This window comes from Ambystoma mexicanum, chromosome 1p, assembly GCF_040938575.1.
Source record: "Ambystoma mexicanum isolate Mex_15411 chromosome 1p, UKY_AmexF1_1, whole genome shotgun sequence".
Lineage (NCBI taxonomy): Eukaryota > Metazoa > Chordata > Amphibia > Caudata > Ambystomatidae > Ambystoma > Ambystoma mexicanum.
The window spans coordinates 1,108,543,280-1,108,567,441 of NC_090921.1; the positions used below are offsets into that span (position 1 = coordinate 1,108,543,280).

The 24,162-nt window shown below is 48.3% G+C and overlaps 1 protein-coding gene across 3 annotated transcripts in view; it reads right to left on the reverse strand.

Annotated features, from left to right (window-relative positions):
* Positions 1-1,979: 1,979 nt before the first annotated feature.
* The window catches only part of LOC138448811 (uncharacterized), a 1,325,760-nt gene continuing 1,303,577 nt past the window's right edge, over positions 1,980-24,162 (reverse strand). For all 3 annotated transcript variants that reach the window (XM_069604722.1, XM_069604724.1, XM_069604723.1), the window contains one exon: positions 1,980-2,608. In XM_069604722.1, the coding sequence (XP_069460823.1) occupies positions 2,094-2,608 (515 nt within the window). In that variant the 3' untranslated portion in view covers positions 1,980-2,093. The remainder of the gene's footprint in view (positions 2,609-24,162) is intronic.

The following is a 24,162-nucleotide window of genomic DNA, read 5'->3' on the forward strand; positions in this document are numbered from 1 at the left end:
AGCGATGCAACGCAAACATAAATATCCTTCAAAAATATCTACATTTCATCAGAACACTTTAAGCCACCACAGAGCTGTGAACCCCTTAAACATCTAATAATTAATAGCTCATCGAAAACAGCCAAGATGCTCCACTGATTACACAATTTTAGAAGTAAAGGTCAGAAAAAGGCAAGAAAACATGCTTAATACCAAATTCCTTAATGGACAAACTCACCATTTCCATTACTCATAAAGGTTGCCATAAATTGCTGTGTAAAAATCACATTTGTATAACATTTCTACATGTTGTCTGGCTTACAAAGACTTGTAAAACCCACTGAAACATTTACTGTTTCTGATTTTTTTTTTTGGGTGAAATCTGGAACTTCATGGTAATCACAGCACCTCATGCAGTTACCACACCATCTAATAATAATGTAAAGTTGCCTAGGATCCCTACTGAAAGCTTTGCAGTAACTGCAGGATGGACTATACAGTTGAGAAGCATGCCACTGTCTTTTTAAATAGGGATTTTCAATCGCAATTCACCTTCTGTAGTACAGCCACTAACCTTTCCTTCCATCCAATTAGCATTTTGAAAAACAGTGAGATAAATGTTCCCATCTTGTGTCTGATCAACTTTTCCCTTCTAGTATCATCCATTTTGGTGCCACCTATTAACCACTGTCCTCACTCTTTTTGTGAATACATTTTTAGTAGTAAAATATTTCAGAAGTTTCCTTACCACTCATATCACTGATTTGCCCAAAAAGCGTAAACATGAAACAGCAATTCTCTCCAGCAACAGACCAATCTCTGAAACCCAATTCCTTCACATATTGGGGCGGTCCACAGTCAACTATGTAATCATGAATTACATTCTGCTTGACTGGGAGTTGTGGGGTTGGCTTCAGAGATGCAAAAATGCAGACTTACTAGATATCAATGACAATATTCTCTTTATCCTTAAGTCTGCTATGGCGCTAATTTTGAGTGACTTGGCCTTTTAGCGAACCTAATTAATTTTGACCACTCTGTTGAGAGGAATTTAAAGGTATTGGTGATGGAAAACCTTAATGCCTTAGACTCCATTCTTTCCGACTATAAGACTATGTCGAGGGACAACCGAAGTTAGATCACCTTAAGTGGTGGCCCACAGGAGTTGGCCGGAGGGAAAGATCTTAGTAAAGATAATTCTAGTTAGATGCTTGGGCACTGAATTAAGGCAGAGCTTGAATGCCACTTTTGAAATCTGAGCACTTTAAGCACCCTTCCATACTACACAATGTCACGTAAGTCAATATGAAAATCATAGTAAATTGAGTTTGGATGTATTTCTGCAATTGAGTAAATCATTCCAAGTAAATAGGGTCAAACATCAATGTGTTCAAAGGTAAGCCATAGACGAGGCAGTCTTAAGACTCAGCAGACACATTAACAAGCAGTGATGTGGCTAAAATCCAATATATCAAAACATGAAGACCTTGTGAAGAACATATTTAAAATATAGACTAAATTCCAACTACTGTTAACAAACCTGAGCGGCAGCAAGAGTCGCATGCTCTAGACATCTTCAGTGCACATACTGAGCGTTATGAAGGTGGAGAGAGTATTGCCATGACTATCCTTCAAAAGTAAAGTCAGAGACCAACAACCCACAGAGCTCTTTTGGGCCTCAAAGTGCAAGAAAGGTATAAGGAGAGCAGTACGAGTGACATTCAGTGACTGCAATCTGTCAGACCCAAAGGTGGTATATGCAAATAGCTGTACGTAGTTGCAGATGGGTCTGTGGGATTGGAGTCTTAACTTAGAAAAGTAGGAGTACAAACAGATAACATAAGGAATGCTTAGGATTAGAAGGGCTAGCTCCTGAAACTACAAGCCATATGCTACTGCCTCATCTGGTAAATAAGATTGGATCATCAGTCAACATTTAGGAGGGGTTTCACAACGAGGCTTCTGGCACACAGGAGAAATTACAAGAGGAAGAGCAGAGATTGTGAAACAATAAAATCTCTTTATTCTTAAGCAGCACCAGGAGAGGCCTAAATCCAAAAAACAGGGACTTGGAAACCCCTGGAAAGACAGGAACATTAGGCTGAAGCTTAAATTTACACAAGGCGAAGATCTGCTCCTCCCCAAATCGAGAAGAATGGGAAAACTCTCTCCGAGAAGGAGACCCCAGTGAAAGTGTAGAGATGCTCCATCGTGTCTGCATTTATCATGGACAGCTGTCCTCCTTCGTAGTCCAGATACACGCCCAGCTTCCTTGGGCTCTCACACAAGGACAGAGGGGACCGGGGAGAAGTGAGAACCTGGTACTGACCATCACATCTTCCCTCCACAGCCCAGACTCCTTCTTCAGGTGAAGGTGTGACCCATCCTTTCCTGTGCACAGATTCTCTGGCGGCTCCAACACGCCACCCTCCCGCTTTCTGCAGCAGCTGCACCTCCCAGTAATGTCTCCCTGAGGAGAACCCCTCGCGCCCCAGCACACAGGCAGAGGCAGTGAATCTCTTGGGATTGTCTGGCAGAGTCTGTGCTCTCTCTGTGTATCTCATTCGTCTCCCATTCTCAGACAGGATCAGCCATCTACTTGCTGTGTCTGGATCCAGAGTAACCAGTGCTGCAGACAAGAGAGGAAGACATAAGTGATTTAATGTGAAAAGAAAAGGCAGTTGTCCAAAACCAGAAGACAACAGATATGTGCTGTCCAAAAAGGGATCACAGATGTTTTGTACATACAGAAACTAACAATACATTGTAAACAGACCTTTAGATATGTGTATGCATAGTTATCCCACAGACATACTGTACACAGAGATAGATCCATGTAAAATTCACATGCCTGGAGACCAGAACAAATAGTGGCTGTGCATGGCACACATTTCAAAGAGAAACCTCACCTTCCCTGTCAACCCAGAGGGTGCAGAATTAATATTACATGTCATTTTCACAGGGCACAACAAAGGACACATTTACATCCTGTGACAGAAATTTATGTTTTACAGTGGGATGAGCACTTGTACTGACAATTGATTTCCACATTTTTTATTTTACTCTAACTACTGAAACTCATTTAAGTTGTACATTTGGATTACTAAAATATATTTCACATACCAGAAGATATTTGGCAAACAGATTGAGGGTTTTTTGGTAAACACAGATTGTCAATCTAATGGAACAATAATTACCTTTGTAATACAAACATACATCAATGCTTTCAAAAGTGATTATCCCGCTCATAATATTGGTAGAAATGGCAAAAACGTGACATTTATAAGCACTTGTGCACAGTATATTATTAAAAGATCACATTTTAGAGCAACAGCTTGGTAAAAGGAGGAAAAAAGAGAATAAGGCTTCAAGGGCAACTAAACAAGTGAAAGGAAATAGTCGAAAAGTCTAGAGCTAGGCTCCTTATAGTACCATGGTCCTGAGTCCAAAGTGTTCTATTTAAGCAACAGTTTGTGATCTGGGAGCACTCTCCTAACCAACGTGCCAAGTGGCCTCTTCCCAGAAGCTCTTAACCATACAATGGCAGAGGGCGTGGCTAACTAGCCATGAAGTAGGACGTGTCTCGTAGAGCTGCTCCTGGAGATCTGATATTGATCCGGCGAAAACACGCAGAAAAACGACTCACGGCACCCATAAACTGAAGCATGGATGTTGGACCGTGTGCCCCGCACTAATCGAAAACTACAAGTGAATCGGAGGTTGAAAAAGAAGCTTTCTTGGGAGGCGGCCTCACCGAAATGCTGAGGCACAAAATGGCGGGCAACAAAGGAATTGAGCCTGATATGGTAGAAGCCGCCATATAGACCCGAGCGGCGAAGGCTGGAGAAGAGGACCGGATTGTGTGGGGCCTGCTGTTGTTGGAAATACGCTCTTACTGCAGAGCCCACTGCTACACTGGGAACGGGAGCGCTCGGCACCGCGGACACAACGTTTGCAGTGAGTGGGCGCCTGGGAGCAGCGGCAGCGGAGCATCTGATGGGAAAAAGGTGTCCCGAGCGGAAACAATTGTAGCAGTGTTTGTGCCGACCAAAGCTCCGCGAGTTGAAGCGAACCCAGTGCGGACCACACGGTGCACCTTTGCTGCGGTACGATCAGCTGTTGAGCCTAGGCTGGCAGAGCGGACACATTGTTGCGAAAAATACAGTGGAGGACCCGCGCTGTGCGAGGAAGCCGGCATGGATCTACTACTGTCAATTACCTGAAATCGCCGGGTTGGAGCAGGCGAAGCGGAGGCATTGTTGCTCTCGCTGAGACTAGGCTGGGGAAGCGAAAACATCACCCTCACAAATAAAGGGCAGCGGAAGAACCGGAGCGAGATGCACGGCATATTTCTGCTGCACTTCAATATAAAAACTAATAACACTGCATGCCCTGCTTTCCTGTCATTATAGCAGAGGGGAACATTGCGCCGCATGTGCAACCAGCTGGAAAAGAGCGCCTTACTGATCTACTCGAAGACACAAACTTGGGCAAATGTGCTGGCCTTGGGTATAACTCGAAGAAAATGGGGTGCATGTACTGAAGACGGTCACGCAAGACTACTGTGCTGCACATTACGGATGAGGCGGTACCTAGGAAGAACCACGCCTGGCCCATCCTGAGAAGCCGCTGGATGGTTGTATGCACTGAATAAAGGTGCTGGGTGGGCTACTGGCACTGCAAGCAAACCCTCGTCGAGGGGGTTGGTGTGACAACAGGTATTGTGAGAGTTCGAGGAGCAATGGGGTGATGCTGGAGGAGAGGAGGAATAAATCCAATGCCCTGGTGGACGAACGTCCAAGCTACAGATTGCCACTGTGGTGGACACATTGTAAACAAAATTGAGCTTGAACACTGGTGGTATCAGACACGTGGGAGGACGCAACCCATTTGAAACACAACTCGGCGCATAGTACTACCGGCTGTAGGTTTCAGACGATAGCGATGCCAAGCTCCAGCTGTCCTCGTGGGTTCACAACTGAATGAGCTAACTCAGCTGGCACGTTGCTACAACACTAGACTTAGACATACAGGCGAGACAGAACAATGGCGGCGAGAGAGGCTAAGCCCAAGGGCAAACAACCCACAATTGATGTATTTGCTAAGATTCATCAGACCCCTGTTGCATTGGCACAGGGTGCAGCAGTTGCGCCGGAGGGAGATACCCGACAAAGGAAAATCATCAGATCCTAGAAGCTATAACTGAGCTGAAATCGTCATTGGGAATAACAATGACGGATCTACGGACTGCATTGGAGGCCAAAATAGACGCGGTAGGAATAGAAGTTGCCCTACTGCGACAAGATGTTAGAGCGCTTGCGGAGAGAACGAGTGGCCTGGAGAGTGCGGTGAAAACCAATGCACAAGCCAGCGCAAGCAATACAAAGGAGGTCCATATATTGAAACAGCAAGTAGCTAACCTGGAGAACCCACCAGAAGAGGCAGAGGGAAGGACGAGACGTAACAACATTTGCGTGGTCGGCCTGCCTGAAGGGGAAGAAGGTCAGGACCCCACGGACTATGTGGAAAATATGATCCTGCAAGAGATAGGGCCTGACAAACTTTCATAAGGATTTAAAGTTGAGCGAGTGCACAGTGCTTTGATGAGGAGACCGCGGCCTGGGGCTCCCGCCAGGGCAATAATTGCAAAGATCCTGAACTATAAAGACAGAGAGAAAATTCTGGAGTATTTTAGCAAAGGAGGGGCGATAGAAAGAGCATCTGCAACCGTCACTGCGTATCCTGATTACACCATGCTAGTGCAGAGGCAGCGATACAACTATGTGGCGGTCAAGAGGAGGCTGCGCACAGCTGGAATTAAGTACATGTTACTGTATCCTGCAAAGCTCAAAGTCTTGCATAAAAGCAAAGCGTTTTTTTTTCGACTCTCCAGAGGAAGCGGCAGCATGGTTGGACTTGCAGGGCTGCCCAGAACGAGGAGGGGAATGGGACCGTGAGGAGCACGATAAGTGATGGGCATTTTTCATGTAGGGTGAAATCATAAAGGGGGGAAGAGTCCCATAGAAGACTATGGCATAGATAGTTGTATTGTACTATCCTGGGACTTGCTCCATTTATTGGACTGGATTATAGTGCTTGAAGTATACATGTAAACTGGGTAGCATGGAGCGTGGGGAACCTGAAGCAAACAGGAGCAGCAAGATGATGGCACCCTACCCCTGAGAAATAGTCATAAGGTAGCCATTAGGGCGACTTTACCCTGCTGAGCTGCGAGTACAGGCTATTGCCAGAAAGGGCTTGCTGCGGGGGTGCCTGAGATCCAGGGATGGAGCTGGGCAACAGTTTGGGAGGGTATTGTTGGGGCAGGGGAGGGAGGTGGGATGGAGGGGAGTTGGGGTGTTTGATGTGTTTTTAGTTAAGGGAATTTTTAGTTGGGATACAAGCCTATACAGAAAGGGATTAAACTTGGATATGGACTGCACTGCTGGGAGAAGGAGAAGGAGCCTAATAGACCATGGGGAACCTTAAAATAATTACTTGGAACGTCAGGGGGCTCAATAGTTACTTAAAAAGGAACAAGGTTATGTTATACCTGCGTATATATTCGGCTTATGCTAGAGGAGTATTAATCTGGGTGGTGCCACATGTCCCGTTTCAGCTGGTGCAGACGATAGCTGAGACGGATGGGAGGATGGTCATCATGAGGGGAATGGTAGAAAACAGGGAGATAAGTATTGTAAATATGTATGCCCCGAACCAAAACACAGCGGCATATTTTAGAACACTATACAACAACCTTGGCATGTGTGTTGGGAGTGCGGTGATCTGGGGAGGAGACTTCAATTGCATACTGAACCCTAAGGTTGATCGATCCGATGGGAAAATTGATAGACCCGCCCCAGCCGCTAAGGCGTTGCAGACGCTGTTGGGGGACTTTGGGCTCGGAGATGTGTGAGGGCACAACACCCCCACGAGAGGCAATACTCGCATTATTCTGCCCCGCAGCAGTTACATACTAGGTTGGACTATGTTTTTGTCACACCGGATGTACTGACGGAGATCACGCAGGCAGAATACAAAGCGAGGGTACTCTCGGACCACTCGCCATTGATCCTTGAGTGGCAATATCGACCCCCAAGGGCGAGGATTCCGACATGGCGCCTCAGAGCAAAGGCATTGAGAGACCCCCTTTTTAGGGAAGACATGAGGGATGAGATTGTTAATTACTTTGAAACGAATACTGGCAGTGTGGACTCGGCGGGCACGTTGTGGGAAGCTTTCAAAGTTGTGATAAGAGGGGTAGCTATAGTGAAATTTAAAGGCTTGCAGGGAGGGATCTTGGCTGACCTACAAGAGACGGAAAAAGAATTGGAAAGGGCATTGAGAGGTGGAGATAATACTAAGGAAGACACCGACCTGACATTCAGGTTGCAGAAAAAATGTGCGGACCAATAGGAAAGATTGTGTAACCTTAATTATAAAAAATATATAGAGAGACAGCATGCAGGAGGGGATAAACCGGGAAGGATCTTGGCGTGGCTATATAAAAGCGAGACACCCAGACCCATGATTAGAACAATAACAAGGGAAGATGGCAGCGTAGTCGATACCCAAGAGGGAGTCAACCAGGAGTTTGCAGACTATTACAGGCTATTATACGGGGATGTAGGGGAGAGCAATTGCGCAGCGATAGTAGAAACACTGGAAGATATAGGATTGCCACAGATCAGTGCTGAAGAAAGAGAGGAGTTGGATGCGCCAATCACGTTAGAAGAGCTAGAAGAGGTGGTGAGGCAGTTGCCCACCAGTAAGACCCGAGGCGCGGATGGACTCCCAAGTGAATTCTATAGAGCATTTAAAGGAGAAGTGCTCCCCCACTATTAAAAATGTTGAACGAAGCAAACGAGCTGGGCAGACTGCCAGTGTAACTCAGGGAAGCAATCATAATACCGCTTCCCAAGCCTAATAAACTGGGGCATAGCTGCGGTTCATATAGACCCCTGTCAATGTTAAATCAAGACAGAAAAATGTTGACGGCCGTTTTGGCGAGCAGACTGCGGAGGGTTATTGGTAAACTGATACATCCCGACCAGGCGGGCTTTGTCCCGAATAGGAACATATCTAATAATCACAGACGACTCCATTGAGTTATTGAATATGGAAACGAAAACGAAGGGGATTTGGCAATTGTGTCATTGGACGCAATAAAGGCCTTCGACTCGGTCAAATGGCCATGGCTGTTGGCGGCCATGGCTGGTTACGGGATGGGGCCTGGGCATCTACAGTGGGCTAAAATGTTATATATTGAACCGCTGGCCAGAGTCAAAACAGGACCAGTGATATTGGAAAGATGGCAACTCCGCAGGGGTACCAGACAAGGATGCCCTTGGTCTCCCATGCTCGATATTCTGGCTTTGGAACCCCTGGCGGTATACTTGAGACAACAATATGATATGATAGGCATTGTGGTGGGAGGCGAATGACATCTGATCTCCCTATATGTGGATGACATGTTGCTGTACTTGCGCCACACGGAGGAAAACCTCCAATACATATTGGAAGTGATGGAAAGATATGCAGAGTTGTCTGGCATAGCTGTGAACCCGCAGAAGTCTAGCATGTTCCCATTGGGTGGATATAAAGGGATCCCGTTGCAACAACTACCGGTGTTACAGATACCCTGGGAGGTCAGCACTTTTTCCTCTATTTGGGGGTAGATATATGCCACACGGTGGCGGAGGAGCATAAGTGCAACACAGAGGTGGCCATTAAGAAAATTGAAAATTGCATGATGTTCTGGGCGAAACTACCTTTAGCAATGATGGTACGGGGGGCTATGCTGAAGATGGTGGTCCTACCTAGGCTCCTGCATTACTTTGGGAATATACTGCATTGAATACCAAAGAAGTTCTTCATTAGACTGGACACTATGTGCAGGGATTTCCTGTGGCATGGCACATGGAACAGGGTGGCCCTCTGGAAGCTGTACAATTTCTATGAGAAAGGGGGGATAAAACTGCCTAATTATGAAGTTTATTATATAGCAAGCCAACTGCAGTATATTGCTAAATGGATCTCAGAGGAGGCGACTTCTGAATCAAGGTTGTTCGGGCAAGACTGTGTCCCATTTTATTTAAGAGAGATTATGTGGCTGCCCAAGGCGGAAATGGAAGGGCGCCCAAAGATGATGGTACTTGGATGGAAGATGTGGAGTAGGGCATGCCAGATGATGGAGAACCCATCCCCGTGTTCCCCGCAAGAACCACTAGTTGCACTGGCGGGTGGTGAAAAGCAACTGAGGATGATAATCAGAAACCACTGGGAACCGGTTGTGATAGCTACAATGGGTGATATCTGGCAAGAGGGGACCATATTAGATTTTGAGGTGCTGGGGGAGGAAACCGGGTTGCATGCTGGCCAGTATGTTACATACCACAGAGTGGTGCGGAAAATTAAGAGTACGTGGCCTGAAGTGGTGTTGGAGGAAGAACCAGACGCTACCATAGATGTAATATATGACATAGCAGAGGGGGGACATGAGATATCTAGAATATACGAGATGATGTCTAAAGTGGGAAAGGAGGTAATATAATTGAGACAAGACTGGGAAGCAGAAGTGGGGGCCCTGATGGAAGATGGGATGTGGGAACGAGCCCAAGGGTACCATAAGAAGGTGTTGAGGAATACAAGACTACAGCAGATGCAACTGTATATTACGCATAGGGCGTATATGACACCCATAGGATATCTAGGTTTAAAAATGCGGGGCGACAAGCATGTCCTAAATGTGATGAAGAGAATGCGGGTATGGTGCATATGTTTTGGTCATGCCCGGTTATCGAGCGCTTCTGGAGCGAAGTGGCACACAAACTAGCAGAAAATGGGGTTAAGATGGTGGTCGATACAGTGTGGGCCTGCTTGTTGGGGGGGTCCCTAGACCACGGAAGCTCAAGCATGTGAGCAAACGAAAAGACCTGGCATATGCGCTTGCAAAGAGGAGGATTGCCATGGGATGGAAGGTGTGTCACAAACCACGACTAGAGGTATGATGGAAGGATTTGCAGAAATGGGCGGAGGCAGAAACCCTGGTGTGGCAAGAAGTAAGCAGCGGGGAGGAGGAGACAGAGACCCTGATGACCTGGAAATTGTTAGTAGCATAGTTATTTGGGTCAATAAGAGGCCCAACGAAATCCACCGAAAGGGATACCCTATCAAAGGATGCAGAAACAGAAAGTGAGAAGGGATAGGATCGAAATGGGGGGTGGGATAAGGGAAGCAATGAACAGATGTATGCAATGTATTAAGTCAAATGTTAACTCATGCACTGTAAAGTTTGGTTTGTATTGTTTGTTTGAATAAATTAATAAAAGTGTTTAAAAAAAAATATACGATGGCCCTCCTGTGCATTGGCGACTTGACTTACCAATGTCAATCTATATCTTCCTATTTGTCCTGGGTCAATTTTCAGACAGTCGTCATTACAGTACTCTCACACTCCACCACCAGGGACAATGCCTTCAGATGAGACACCCTTACAGGGGCTGGGATCTTCCAAAGCCAGCATCTGGCTGGAGTGCCAGGGGAATCTTCAACAGGATCCTGATAGCAAGCAGACCCTGTCTCCCTTTGGTGTCTGAAAAAACGGAAGCCCGATGGTCCCCAAAGAATCTGATTGGCCATTTCATAAGTCTGCTGCTCACTTCTCCAGCTCGTTTTGTATCCTCAAGCGGTTCAGTTTGCGATTGTGAGTCTTTTTCTCTCCTGTCCTGGATTCATAATGAACAGCTTCGAACTGGGTTCCCAATGAGCCTTCCACGCACAGTCTCTCCATGAGAATGTGCCCTCCAGGCTTGGATCCTTACTTGGCAAATGTTATTTACTTTCTCTGGTGGCCTCGCCAGTCCAGCTAGAATCCAGTTGAGTGCTCACAGCTAGCCTCTAGCAGTGTCTCTTCTTTCTTGTCTGGGATGCCAATCTCTTGGCCCATGTCAACAAGGCTCTCTCTTTGTCTAGCACTCATACCTTGGCTGCACCCCAGTTCAGGCCCCACTGGTTTCCCAACTGCGTCTTAGCACCAATTCTAGGTATTGGACCATTTGGACTGGTTAATATTTGTTTGGGAATCTGTCCCGTTCCTACTCCTCTTCTTCTTCTCCCTCTCTGACCCTCCTCTGGCTCCAGCCTCTCCCTGCATCCACTGTGCTTCTGCTTCTCTACATGCTTCTCCGCTAACCTCCTACAATGTCACCTTTCTCCTCCCTCCTACTCCCCCTCTCCTACCCTCCTCTGTCTCCAACCTCTTCCTGCTTAAGCAGTTATTTTCCTTCTTCTCTACAAGGTTATCTTTTTACTTCCTTCTCTGTTCCTATTAAAATGCCAAGCCCAGCCTGCTTTTTCAATTATCTCCTCCTTCCCTCATCTACCTTTTTATACCAACTTGCTCTAGGGTCGCTTTTCTTTTTCCTCCCTACTTTTTTGCCTCTCCTAGAAAGCCAACCTTTCCTTCACAAGTTCTTTCTTCTCATTTCGGCCTTTTACTCCTCCAGCATAAATCTTTACCTTCACTTGACTCCTCCTCCTGCTCTCATGACTTTTTTCTAACACTGCTTCACTAGCTTCAAGCTCACATAATCTGAGCTTCAGTGGATTCACTTCATCATTTCTAATCACTGGGTAACTAACATAATACAAGAAAAGACAAAAGAGATGACAGAAAACCCTTAGGGGTTCAACTGCAGAATGAGTGAGTACATTCCACAGAAGGAGGTTGCAGGCACCCCATAAGCCTGACCTACAGCTACAAGGCATGCCCCTCTGTGAAAAGAAACTGAGGGTGCTGGAAACTCCTTTCAACCCGGGACTGAAACAAAAGTCTTAGTTACTTACCTGTAACTGTATTTCTCCAGCATTGGTATCTTTCATAGATTCAGGTGCTTGAATATTCCCCGTCGTCAGACTGGGAATCCTCGGTGATAAATTAAATAATAATAATTTTTTTTTAAAATATATATATATATATATATATATATATATATATATATATATATAAATATACACTGCCACCTAGCAGTGCATGTACATAGCCCATTATAGCCTATGAGCCACTTTATTATGTAGTCCCTCCACCTCACTTTGGTCCTTTATGGCCCCAGCCAATGAGGTGGCAGGGCTTAAGCTCCGCCCCCGGCAGCCATCTTCAGATTTTGAACCGTAGAGATTACAGTATGATGGATGCCGAGCATAGGAGCAGCCTCTCAGGGGAGGCGGGCGGGCGCATGTGAATCTATGAAAGATACCAATGCTGGAGAAATACAGTTACAGGTAAGTAACTAAGACTTCTCCAGCATTGGATCTTTCATAGATTCAGATGCTTGAATAGAATACCAAGCAGTTAAAACATGCCATCATTATAAACAGATATGCATAATTACAGAAAAACATATTTCTGATCAAACCTTTACCATGCAGCAACACAACGGTTACATACTTCGGGAAAGGTGGGAAAGGAGGCTGGTCCTACCTTATACAAAGAGATGGCGGAGCACTGCCTGTCCAACTGCAGTTTCTCTGTTGGTATCTTCAGTCAGGCAGTAGTGTTTCGCGAAAGTATGCAGAGTGCTCCACGTGGCAGCTCTGCATATGTCTTTCAAGGCCACCCCTGCGTGGAATGCTGTTGACGCCGCCCTTCCTCTGGTGGAGTGCGCAGACGGCGGTCTAGTTAAAGGGTCGCCTTTCAACTGATGACAGTGGGTGATGCAGGACGATACCCAGCGTGCCAGGCTTTGTTTGGATATATGTTGGCCCTTGGTACGGCCAGAGAAGGAAATGAATAGCCGGTTTGAGGAGCGGAACTCCTTGGTTCTTTGCAAGTAAAACTTCAACACCCTAGAAACGTCTAGAGAGTGTAATGTCCTTTCCGCTTCCGAAGCGTGATTCTGGAAGAAGGTTGCTAAAACAATGCGCTCAGTGAAGGACATCTCCGAAAGTACCTTGGGGAGGAACTTCGGGTGAGGCCTTAAGATGACGTGGTCCTTCTGGAACAAGGTAAACGGAGGTTCCGAAGACAAAGCTTGCAACTCACTGATCCTTCTGGCCGATGTGATGGCTACCAGGAAGGATGTCTTCCAGGACAAGAATTTCATATCGCATCTATGTATGGGCTCGAAGGGAGGTTGCATGAGGGCTGTTAAGACGGTGTTGAGGCTCCAGTCCGGAACTGGTGTAGGTGTAGGCGGATAAGTACGCATCAGTCCTTTCAGGAAGATCTTGATCGCTGGTAAGGAGAGTAAGGCTTGCGTATCCGCGGTTACTGTGTAGGCCGCTATGGCTGACAGATGGACCTTGATAGAGGACAGTGAGAGCCCTGATTTAGCCAGGTGCAACAAGTAAGGCAGAATTTGATCAACCGAGGCCGTGAGGGGATCGATGGCAGAGGTCTCGCACCATTTGGAAAACCTGGTCCATTTTCTGGTGTAGGTGAGTTGCGTGGACGGGGCTCTAGCGGCCCTGATGATATCCCAGCATTCTGATGGTAACTTTAGGTGCATCAGTTTACGCTGCTCAGGAACCATGATTTGAGGGACAGGCTCCTCGGGTCGTGGTGGAGGACCTTGCGGTTCTGTTGTGTCAGTAGATATTGATGTGATTAGAGACGAATCAGGGTTTTGCAGGATAGATGTCTCAGCGTCGGGTACCAGACTTGCCGTGCCCAATCGGGTGCAATAAGAATCAAGGAACAATCCTGTTCTTTCACCCTGCGAAGTACCCTCGACATGAGGGGAATGGGTGGGAAGGCGTAGAGGAACTTCCCCGACCAATCCACTGAGAACGCGTCTCCCAGCGATTGGTGCTCGGGGTATCTTGACGCAAATATCTTGCATTTTCTGTTGTTCCTGGTGGCAAAAAGGTCGATCTGCGGATGGCCCCATAAGGCAAATATCCGTCGGGTTTCTCTGTCGTCCAACTCCCACTCGTGTGACGCTGCGTATTCTCTGCTTAATCTGTCCGCTAGGACATTGTCCACTCCTGGAAGGTGCTCTGCCCTGATCTGTATCCCGTAGCGCAAGGCCCATGCCCATAGCTGTTGGGCTTCTTGCGACAGAATCTGAGACCTCGTGCCTCCCTGCTTGTTTGTATAGTGCATGGAGGTCGTGTTGTCTGTCTGGACTGTAAGAACTTGACCAGCTATAACCGGTAGGAAGGCTTTCAGCGCCAACCTTACGGTCCTGAGCTCCAACACGTTGATGTGGAGCTGGGACTCTTGTGCCGACCAAGATCCCTTGGTTTGGAGGTCCGCAAGATGAGCGCCCCAGCCTGATAAGGAAGCGTCCGTCCGCAGCAGGAGGGTTGATGTCGGTGCTTGAAACGGCATTCCCTGTAGAAGATTCCTCGGAGCGTTCCACCATCGAAGGGCCTTGTGCAACGTCGATGGAATCTGGACAATGTCCTCCCAGCATCCGAAAGCTTGTTTCCATTGGTGGTCCAGAGCTTCCTGAACCAGCCTCATGCGAAGCCTGCTGTTCGGTATGAGGAATATGCATGATGACATCATGCCCAAAAGGGATTTGTAAGAGCGTACAGATGTTGTCTCTTTCTGTAGGAAGTTCGAAGTTAAGCGTAGAATCGCTGCTATTCTCTCTGTGGATGGTCTCACTCTGGGAATGCTGGAGTCGAGCTCGGCTCCCAGGAAGAGAGCTACCTTGCAGGGAACGAGGCAGGACTTCGTCTGGTTGATGGAGAAACCTAACTCTTTTAGGAGGTCGACCGTCCTCGACACTGCCGAACGAGCCTTTGCAGCTGAACTTGCCTTTATAAGCCAATCGTCCAGGTATGGAAAAACGTCCGTTCCTGCTCTCCTGAGACTTGCCGCTACCGGTGCCAGGCATTTCGTGAAAACTCTTGGCGCCGATTTTAGACCGAGCGGAAGCACTTGAAACTGAAAGTGGAGCCCTCCCACTGTGAACCTTAGGAACTGCCTGTGTGCTGGATGGATCGGAATGTGGAAATATGCATCCTCCAAGTCTAAAGTGGCCAAGAAGTCGTGCTTGTTTAACCAAGGTAGCACCCCTTGTAGAGCTACCATCTTGAAAGTTATGCGCTTGATGAACTTGTTCAGAGCCCTCAGGTCCAAGATGGGCCTCCATTGACCGTTTTTCTTTCTGACGAGGAAGAATCGGGAGTAGAAACCTTTTCCCCTCTGAGAATAGGGTACTGGTTCTACTGCTGCCTTCTGGAGCAGTTTTTTCACTTCGGACATGACCTGTCTTAGCATATGCACTCTGCGGGGAGTTGGAGGCAGGGTGTCATGGGTATCGTGAATCTCCTCTTGATCCTGTAGGATCTCGGCCTCCCTTACTTCCCTTTCCTCCTCACCTCGTATTCCCCGGCGTAGATTCAGGGTCCGGTTCTCCTTAGGCTTGTCCTTCCCTTTTTTTTGTAGATGAGAACGGCCGAAGGAGGCCGCCACCGTGACACCCCAAGGGTGATCGGTGGTGACCCTCCGCGGCCGCGGAGTGAGGGGAAAAAGCCAGAGGCTGAAAAAACCCCAGAGGTCTGTAGAAGATGCGTCGGTAGTAGGAAGCACTTGACACTTGCAGGGCTGAGTAAACTGCTAGAGAAGGCACACTCCTTTCCAAAATTTGACAAACAGGTCTCCAAGGAGGAAACGCTGAGACCGGTAGGAATTCGGAAGTCCAAAGTGTCAGCAACAAGGTAAGCGGGCTAGGCAAGGCAAACCCGTAGTGTATTCCTGGGGGCTGTACACAGAAGGAGCCGATAACAAGAGAGGGCGAGTGGAGGAAGGTAAGTAAGAAAGGTGGAAGGGTAGACAAGGCGGAAAAGGCAATAATAGTAAACAAAGGCGGGCGGAAGGGGAGGTAAGGAACACGGGAAAGAAGCAATAGGAGGACGTAGTAAAGGTGGTAGGACGGGAAGGGAATGGAGAACGGGAGCGAGGAAAGGGGGAGAGGGAGGAAATCAGAATCGGAGCGAGCTCCGGAAGGTAACTGTAACAAACAATACGGTAGCAGGGACACTAGCACGGAGAAAACAAGCAGCAGCCGAAACTGGAGCGTTGCAACGCACCCGAACACAGGAAGGGGCGGGCTATATCCTGTGTCGGGATACGTTGCAGAAAAGACTAGACCGCTGCACTGGGTAGAGGAAGCGTGATCGGAACACCCGTACGCCGCTTCCACCTATTCCAGAGCTTCCAGGCTCCCCGAGCCGTGACAGTATGCCCCCTCCTAAGGTCCACCCCTCCTGGCTTGCCAGGGTGACTACGATGGTATTTGCGTAGCAAGAGGGGCGAGTCCAGATGTCCTTTAGGTTCCCAGGAGTCTTCTGATCGTGGGTATCCTTTCCAGTGGACCAGATACTCTAGACGACCCTTATGGTAACGTGAATCGCATATCTGAGAGACTTCGAAGATGTCGGTCTTTGGACCTTTTGGCACAGGAGCGGCAGTCTTCCTACGAGACCATTTGTCCTCATGAAAGTCTTTAAGCTGAGAAGAGTGAAAAACGGGATGTATACGTTGTAATTGAGAGGGTAATTGCAAGCGGAAGGCCACTGGATTAATTTTCTGGGTTATCTTATAGGGCCCTATGTATCTGGGAGACAACTTGGAAGGGCGCACCCACCTTGGTAAATACTTGGTCGATAGCAGGACCTTGGAATCCACGTTCCATTCAGGAACTGATCTCCGATGTTTGTTCGCCTGGTAACGGTGTCTGTTTTGAGCTTCCTGGAGCCCTAGTTTGGCCTTACGATGAGCTTCTTGGAGGCTTTCCGCAATAGATTCTACAGAAGGGACTGTGGATTCGATGCCGGTCAAAGGATATAAGGCACGGGGATGGTAACCGTAGGTGCAGTAAAAGGGACTCATACCGAGGGCTGAATGACAAGAGTTGTTGTACGAGAATTCGGCCGTTGGCAACAGTTGAACCCAGTTATCTTGGCGTTGATTGACGAAACACCTTAGGTATTGCTCAAGTGTACCATTTAGACGTTCAGTCTGGCCGTTCGATTGGGGATGGTACCCGGATGTTAAAGCCCTCTCGATACCTAGTCTTTCGCAGAGAGAGGACCAAAATCGGGAAGTATATTGGCTGCCACGATCAGAGATGATCTTAGTAGGAATCCCGTGCAGTTTGAAGATGTCTCTTAGGAACACCTCGGCCATACTTGACGCGGTTGGTATGCCTGGTAAGGGGGAAAAATGGGCCATTTTGGTGAATGAGTCAACGACAACCATGATACAGGTACAACCACTGGATTCAGGTAACTCTACGATGAAATCGGTAGAGACAGTGGTCCATGGACCGGTAGGGATAGAATCCGGTTCAAGCAGACCTAAAGGTCTTTGAGTGGAGGCTTTATTGCGGAGGCAGGTAATACATGACTGGACGTATAACCTGGCTTCTTCCCTTATTCGAGGCCAGAAGAAATAGCGTAATAGGAGTTCCTGAGTGTTATAGATGCCACGATGACCTGCCACCTTGGCGTCGTGGCACCAGGATAGAGCCTTTTCCCGGAGAGAAGGGGTTGGTAGATACAATCTCTTGTCCACAATGTATAGACCGTCTTGGATAACATAATCCATTTTCTTCTTTAGACCGGTCTCGGCCTCAAACCTTCCGGTAGAGTCTTCCTTGACTTGTTGTAGGAACGCGGACAACGTTCCTATGGTACGGGACTCAGGAAACATTAGCTCAGGCTTGGTCTCCAGTTCCATAAAATAATCACTCCGTCGTGATAGGGCATCGGCTACTACATTCTGGTTGCCCGGAATGTATGTGATGTTAAAGTCAAACTGCGCGAAGAAGTGCGCCCATCTTGCTTGTCTGGTGTTGTAGCATTCAAACTGGCGTAACACCTGGAGATTCTTATGGTCCGTTCGGAGTGTGAACGGATGCATTCCCCCTTGGAGTAGATGACGCCACTCTACACAGGCCAGTTTCATTGCCAGCAGTTCTTTCTCAATAACAGAGTAGTTACGTTGACTGGGATTCAAAGTCTTGGAATAGTATGATACCGGGTGTTCCTTCCCTTGGTACTCCTGAAGTAGGACGGCTCCTACAGCGGCTGAAGAGGCATCAGTTTCCACCACAAAGGGAAGGCTTTGATTGGGTTGACGTAATATAGGAGTCACACAGAAGGATCGTTTTAGCAGCTGGAAGTTCTTTTCTGCTTCGGTAGTCCACCGGAATGGCGAAGAGGTCTTTTTGAGGAGAGAGGTCATCGGAAGCACCAATTGGGAGAAGTTCGGAACGAACTTCCGATAAAAGTTCGAGAGTCCTAAGAATCTCTGAATGTCCTTCACAGAAGCAGGAGATGGCCACTCCAAAATAGAACTGACTTTGCGAGGATCAACGGCTATCCCTGCCGAAGAAAGAATGTAACCCAAATAGGGTATAGTTGATGCTGAGAAAACACATTTCTCCAGCTTAACTGAGAGTTGATGGTCCTGTAGTCTGTGAAAAACTTCCACTACGTGCAGACAGTGTTCTTCTTGGGTGCGAGAGTAAACCAATATATCATCGAGATAGACGATGACCGAGTTGCCTAGGAGATCTGAGAAGAGTCTATCCATAAAGCGCTGGAAGATAGATGGAGCGTTGACTAACCCAAACGGCATCACCTGGTACTCGTACAACCCAAAAGGTGTCCGAAAAGCCGTTTTCCACTCGTCTCCTGTTTGTACCCTGAGCAAGTGATACGCATTGCGCAGGTCCAGTTTAGTAAAGACGGTGGCAGAATGTACGGCCTGAATGATCTCGGAAATGAGGGGCATAGGATAGCGATCTTTGATGGTGACCTTGTTAAGACCCCTGTAGTCAATACAAGGACGTAGTTCTTTGGTGTCCTTCTTGGGGATGAAAAACAATGATGCACCGGCAGGGGATTTAGAAGGTCTAATGAGTTCGTTGGCTAAGTTCTTGTCCAGGTATTCCTTCAAATGATGTCTTTCCTGGAGGGTTAGCGGGTACAGGCGACCGAACGGAACCAAGGACCCTGGATGAAGGTCAATGGCACAGTCTTCTGGCCTATGCGGAGGAAGATCCAGGGGGATCTTCTCGGTAACTACATCGGTGTACTCAGCGAGATAAGCAGGCAAACAATGGATAGTTTTGGGATCTTCACCACAAAAGGTGTGTACTGTAGAGAATTCTGTTTGGGGTAGACAATTGGTCTTGCAAAAGGAGGATTGGAAACTCAGAACGTTCTCGGACCAGAGAATGGTAGGATTGTGTCTTCTTAACCACCCAATCCCGAGGATTAATGGGAAGTGCGCAGCCCTGATCAAGTCGAAAGACAAACGTTCAGAGTGTTGCATGATGTGTAAGACAAGGACTTCGGTAGTGTGCGTAATGAGACCAGAGCTCAAAGGCCTTCCGTCTACACCTTCTACCTTTTGATCTTCGGCCTTGGCAATACGGGAAATGCCTTGCCTTTCGGCCCAGAGAATGTCCATGAAGTTGCCTGCGGCTCCGCAGTCCAACAGGGCTTGTGTCTGAATGGTAGTTTTGTTGATGATCAAGGTGACCGCCATAACCATAAGACGGTGGTCTTCGGTGCACTCTGGAGAAGTAACAGAAAGGGTGACAAAGGGACTAGCTTCGCTCCCTCGGTAGTGCGTCCCCAGCTTTACCGAGGGTGTTCGTTTCCCGAACGCCTGGGTGGAACGTCGGGGCAATCTCTGAGTAGGTGAAGCGGCGATCCGCAATACATGCACAGGTTCCCTTCTCGTCTTCTTCTACGTTCCTCTGCGGTGAGAGGGGAACGTGTGCTTCCGATCTGCATAGGCTCTTCTCTTGTGAGACGAGTGGCGGTAGGGGGGAAGGAAAGAGAAGGGCCAGGGGGTATTGATGTACTGCTCTTAGTCTTGCGGCGTTCTGCTCGACGTTCTGCCAGTCGGAAATCTATCCGGAGAGTAGCCGAGATCAGGTCAGCAAAGGTAAGGGGACGTTCTATCCTGGCTAGTTCATCCTTCAACTCCTCACGCAGTCCCCTTCTAAAGATGGCATACTGTGCTTGTTCTTGCCATCCTGCTTCCGCAGCGATTTGCCTAAAGGAGGTGATATATGACATAACATCATTGTTTCCTTGTCTGATGTCTAGCAGATCTTCGGATGCCAAGTAGGTACTCTCGGTACGTAGAAACGTCTGTTTCATCAAAGTCTTGAAGGCCTCGTAATCTAGGAGGACGGGATCAGATCTGTTCACTAGAGGAGTGGCCCAGGCCAAGGCGTTACTGCACATATGGGTAATCATGAACCCCACCTTAGCATGGCCAGAGGCGAAAGTATGTGTACGGAATGTAAAATGCAGATGACATGCATCCGAAAATTCCTGGAGTTTCTTGGGGGTTCCATCAAACTTTCCCGACACAAGAGGTAAGGGAGGCAGGTCGGTGGACGGAAGATCCCGTTCTGCGATCCGTTGTTGTAGAGTAGCATTGGCCCCTTTTAGATTTTGCACCTCTAGGTTGAGGTTTTGAACTGCTGCTATCAGTTCTTGGATCTGTTGAGGAGAGGCCATGGCGGTATCTAGGCGTTGCAAACTGTCATGGGTATCGTGAATCTCCTCTTGATCCTGTAGGATCTCGGCCTCCCTTACTTCCCTTTCCTCCTCACCTCGTATTCCCCGGCGTAGATTCAGGGTCCGGTTCTCCTTAGGCTTGTCCTTCCCTTTTTTTTGTAGATGAGAACGGCCGAAGGAGGCCGCCACCGTGACACCCCAAGGGTGATCGGTGGTGACCCTCCGCGGCCGCGGAGTGAGGGGAAAAAGCCAGAGGCTGAAAAAACCCCAGAGGTCTGTAGAAGATGCGTCGGTAGTAGGAAGCACTTGACACTTGCAGGGCTGAGTAAACTGCTAGAGAAGGCACACTCCTTTCCAAAATTTGACAAACAGGTCTCCAAGGAGGAAACGCTGAGACCGGTAGGAATTCGGAAGTCCAAAGTGTCAGCAACAAGGTAAGCGGGCTAGGCAAGGCAAACCCGTAGTGTATTCCTGGGGGCTGTACACAGAAGGAGCCGATAACAAGAGAGGGCGAGTGGAGGAAGGTAAGTAAGAAAGGTGGAAGGGTAGACAAGGCGGAAAAGGCAATAATAGTAAACAAAGGCGGGCGGAAGGGGAGGTAAGGAACACGGGAAAGAAGCAATAGGAGGACGTAGTAAAGGTGGTCGGACGGGAAGGGAATGGAGAACGGGAGCGAGGAAAGGGGGAGAGGGAGGAAATCAGAATCGGAGCGAGCTCCGGAAGGTAACTGTAACAAACAATACGGTAGCAGGGACACTAGCACGGAGAAAACAAGCAGCAGCCGAAACTGGAGCGTTGCAACGCACCCGAACACAGGAAGGGGCGGGCTATATCCTGTGTCGGGATACGTTGCAGAAAAGACTAGACCGCTGCACTGGGTAGAGGAAGCGTGATCGGAACACCCGTACGCCGCTTCCACCTATTCCAGAGCTTCCAGGCTCCCCGAGCCGTGACACAGGGAAGGAGGTTGGTCCAGAAATTCCAAGGTGTGACCCTTTCGGATCACCTGTAACACCCATTTGTCCGATGTAATTGACCACCAGCGCTGGAAAAACTGGCTCACCCTTCCCCCCAACGGGGCGTGGCGAAGGGGGGGGGGAGATTGGTCGTCAGTTCTGCTTGCCTTGCGACTTCCCTTGGGCGGAGCCACGTCTGCCTCTATGGGCATATCTGTTGGATGACTGATATTTATTGTCTTGGTACGTGCCGCCTTGTGCTTTTTGACCATAGGAGGAACGGCTGTATCCCCTGAACTTGGAAGATGACCCTCTAAAGGGATGAAAAGACCGATGGTCCTTACTTTTGTCCTTTAAAGAACTGATGGCTCTGGCTGTGTCAGTGTCTGTCTTGATTGCCTTCAAATGGTCGTCTATCTTTTTCCCAAAGAGATCTTGGCCGTCAAATGGCATGTCTAGTATCTGCGCCTGAACTTCAGGTCTAAAGTTAGTAGCCTTCATCCAGGCCTGCCTTCTGAGCACTGTGCCGTGCACCATCTGCCTGAAGCCTGATTCGGCCACATCAACTGCTGCGTCGATCATGTGATCCGATGTTGCTTCACCATCCGCGATTATGGATTTTGCCTCCTCCTGGAGCTCCGGTGGTAATTGTTTACAAAAGTTTACAAAAGTTAGACATGCGGAGCCAAAGCTCGCGATCGAATCTTGCGGTCATGGCCAGTGCATTACCCGCTCTGATTGTAAGTGATGCAGAAGATGATACTTTCCTGCCCATGGCTTCCAATTTACGTCCGTCCTTATCCGGTGGTGCCGACAACGATGAGGAGTGGTTGGCGAGTTTCTTTCTGGCCGCCACTGTAATAACTGAGTCCGGTTTCGTATGACCCCTTAAACAAAGCGGTGCCGAATCCGGAGCTTTATATTTCTTTTCTGGCCTGGACACCAACGCCGGAGTCGATAAGGGCGTAGATAGGATCTTGGATCCGGAATCCCAGATGGTATTGAGGAGGGGAATTGTGGTCACTGTCCTCCTTCGTTTGTCCCTGTGCTCACAGAGCACTGATTGCCTTTCCTCCGAAGAAACCTGAATTTTAAACAGTTCTGCGGCTTTACCTATTATGGTGTGGAAAGAGACGAGATCATCCGGTGGTGAGGCCTTGCCCGGCGAGTCTCTCCTCCTGGGCTTCTCGACGACGTAGTCATCCCAATCACTGGGTGCGTCTGGCTCCTGAGTTATTTCTCCTTCTTCTGGTTCCGAAAATTCACCAAAAGGATCCTCCTGCCAGTCTGATACCGAGATGGTGGACGGTACCATGGTGGGATCTACGTCCGGAGATCGCGGTCTGTGCGATGACTGTGGTGACGGGACTCTTGTAGGTGAAGCACTGTGGGTGCTGCTCCTCGGTCTTCGAGCAGGTGATCTCATCCATTTTTGCGGTCTACTCCTGTAAGGAGAGCAACCCGATGTGCCTGGAATCGGGGATGACTCTCTAGGAATGGGATTAATCGGAATTTGCTTCTCCCTTTGCCGTTTGTAAAATTCTTCTACAATCCTCTGCACGGATAACATGAGCACCGGGTCATGAGGATATTCAGATTCTCCCGTGGACGGGTGCCAAGGAGGGCTGTATTGTTTTGGTAAGGGACCGAGGGACTCTTCCACCACTTCCGCATCAGAGAATTCTTCCTGAAGAATTATATCCGGAAGTTCTGCCATGTGCCCCAAAGGTGAAAATTGCTGCACCAGAGTTTCAGTTACAGTATTCTTCTCAATGATATTGCTTGTAATGACAGGAGCTTCAAGAGTGAGAGGCAGTAATTCCTCTGTAACTGCCGAAATTTGCGGTGCCTCTGAAGGCGTTATGGATGATGTTATCCTCGTCGACGACTGAGATTTTCCCGTCGACGAGGGTTTCGCCGCCGACTGAGATTTTCCCGTCGACGACTGAGATTGTCCCGTCGACGAAGGCTTCGCTGTCGACTGAGATTTTCCCGTCGACGAGGGCTTCGTTGACGAACGTGGAGTGTGTTCCGTGGACGACTGCGTCATGGATGAATGCTTCGTGGACGAGTGGTGTTTCTTGCTCGTCGACGATTGCTTTGCGGTCGACATGTCCGATGACGATGATCTAACTGTCGACGATGTCTTAAGCGTCGTCATCGTCGATGCTGGTTTCGTCGACGGTATGGCCGATGACGGGCCTTTACCTTTCCCTTCATTCGTGGGCGGTATACCCGCCGACGACTGCCCCCCCCCGTTTTTTGCAAACTCCTCCTTACCTCTGGAGGCAGATTTTGCTGACTTTTTCTGGCTTGATAGGTCAACTGGAGGCAGAAAAGGTATCAATTCCAGCTTCTTCTTTTTGGATTTGGGAGAGGAACTCCTTTCCACTGAAGAGGCCCTTCTCTTTGAAGTTTGCCTCTCAGATGGAGTGCTGGATTGGACAGGAGCTGTTCTGACAGACTCTTTGTCCGAAGATTGATCCCTGGATTCCAGGTATGAAAGGAGTCTTCTATGCCTGTCATGAAGGGTCTTGGTGGAAAAAGTTTTACAAATCTTGCATTTTTTAATGTCATGTGGGTACAGACAATAAATGCAATGCTCGTGGGGGTCCTTGTAGTAAACCAATTTCTTCTTGCACCTCGTGCAGCCCCTGAACAGGGAAGGCTTCCTGACAGCCTGAGGTGCCTCCATTTCTGAAGAGAAGTTCAGTCGACGATTTTG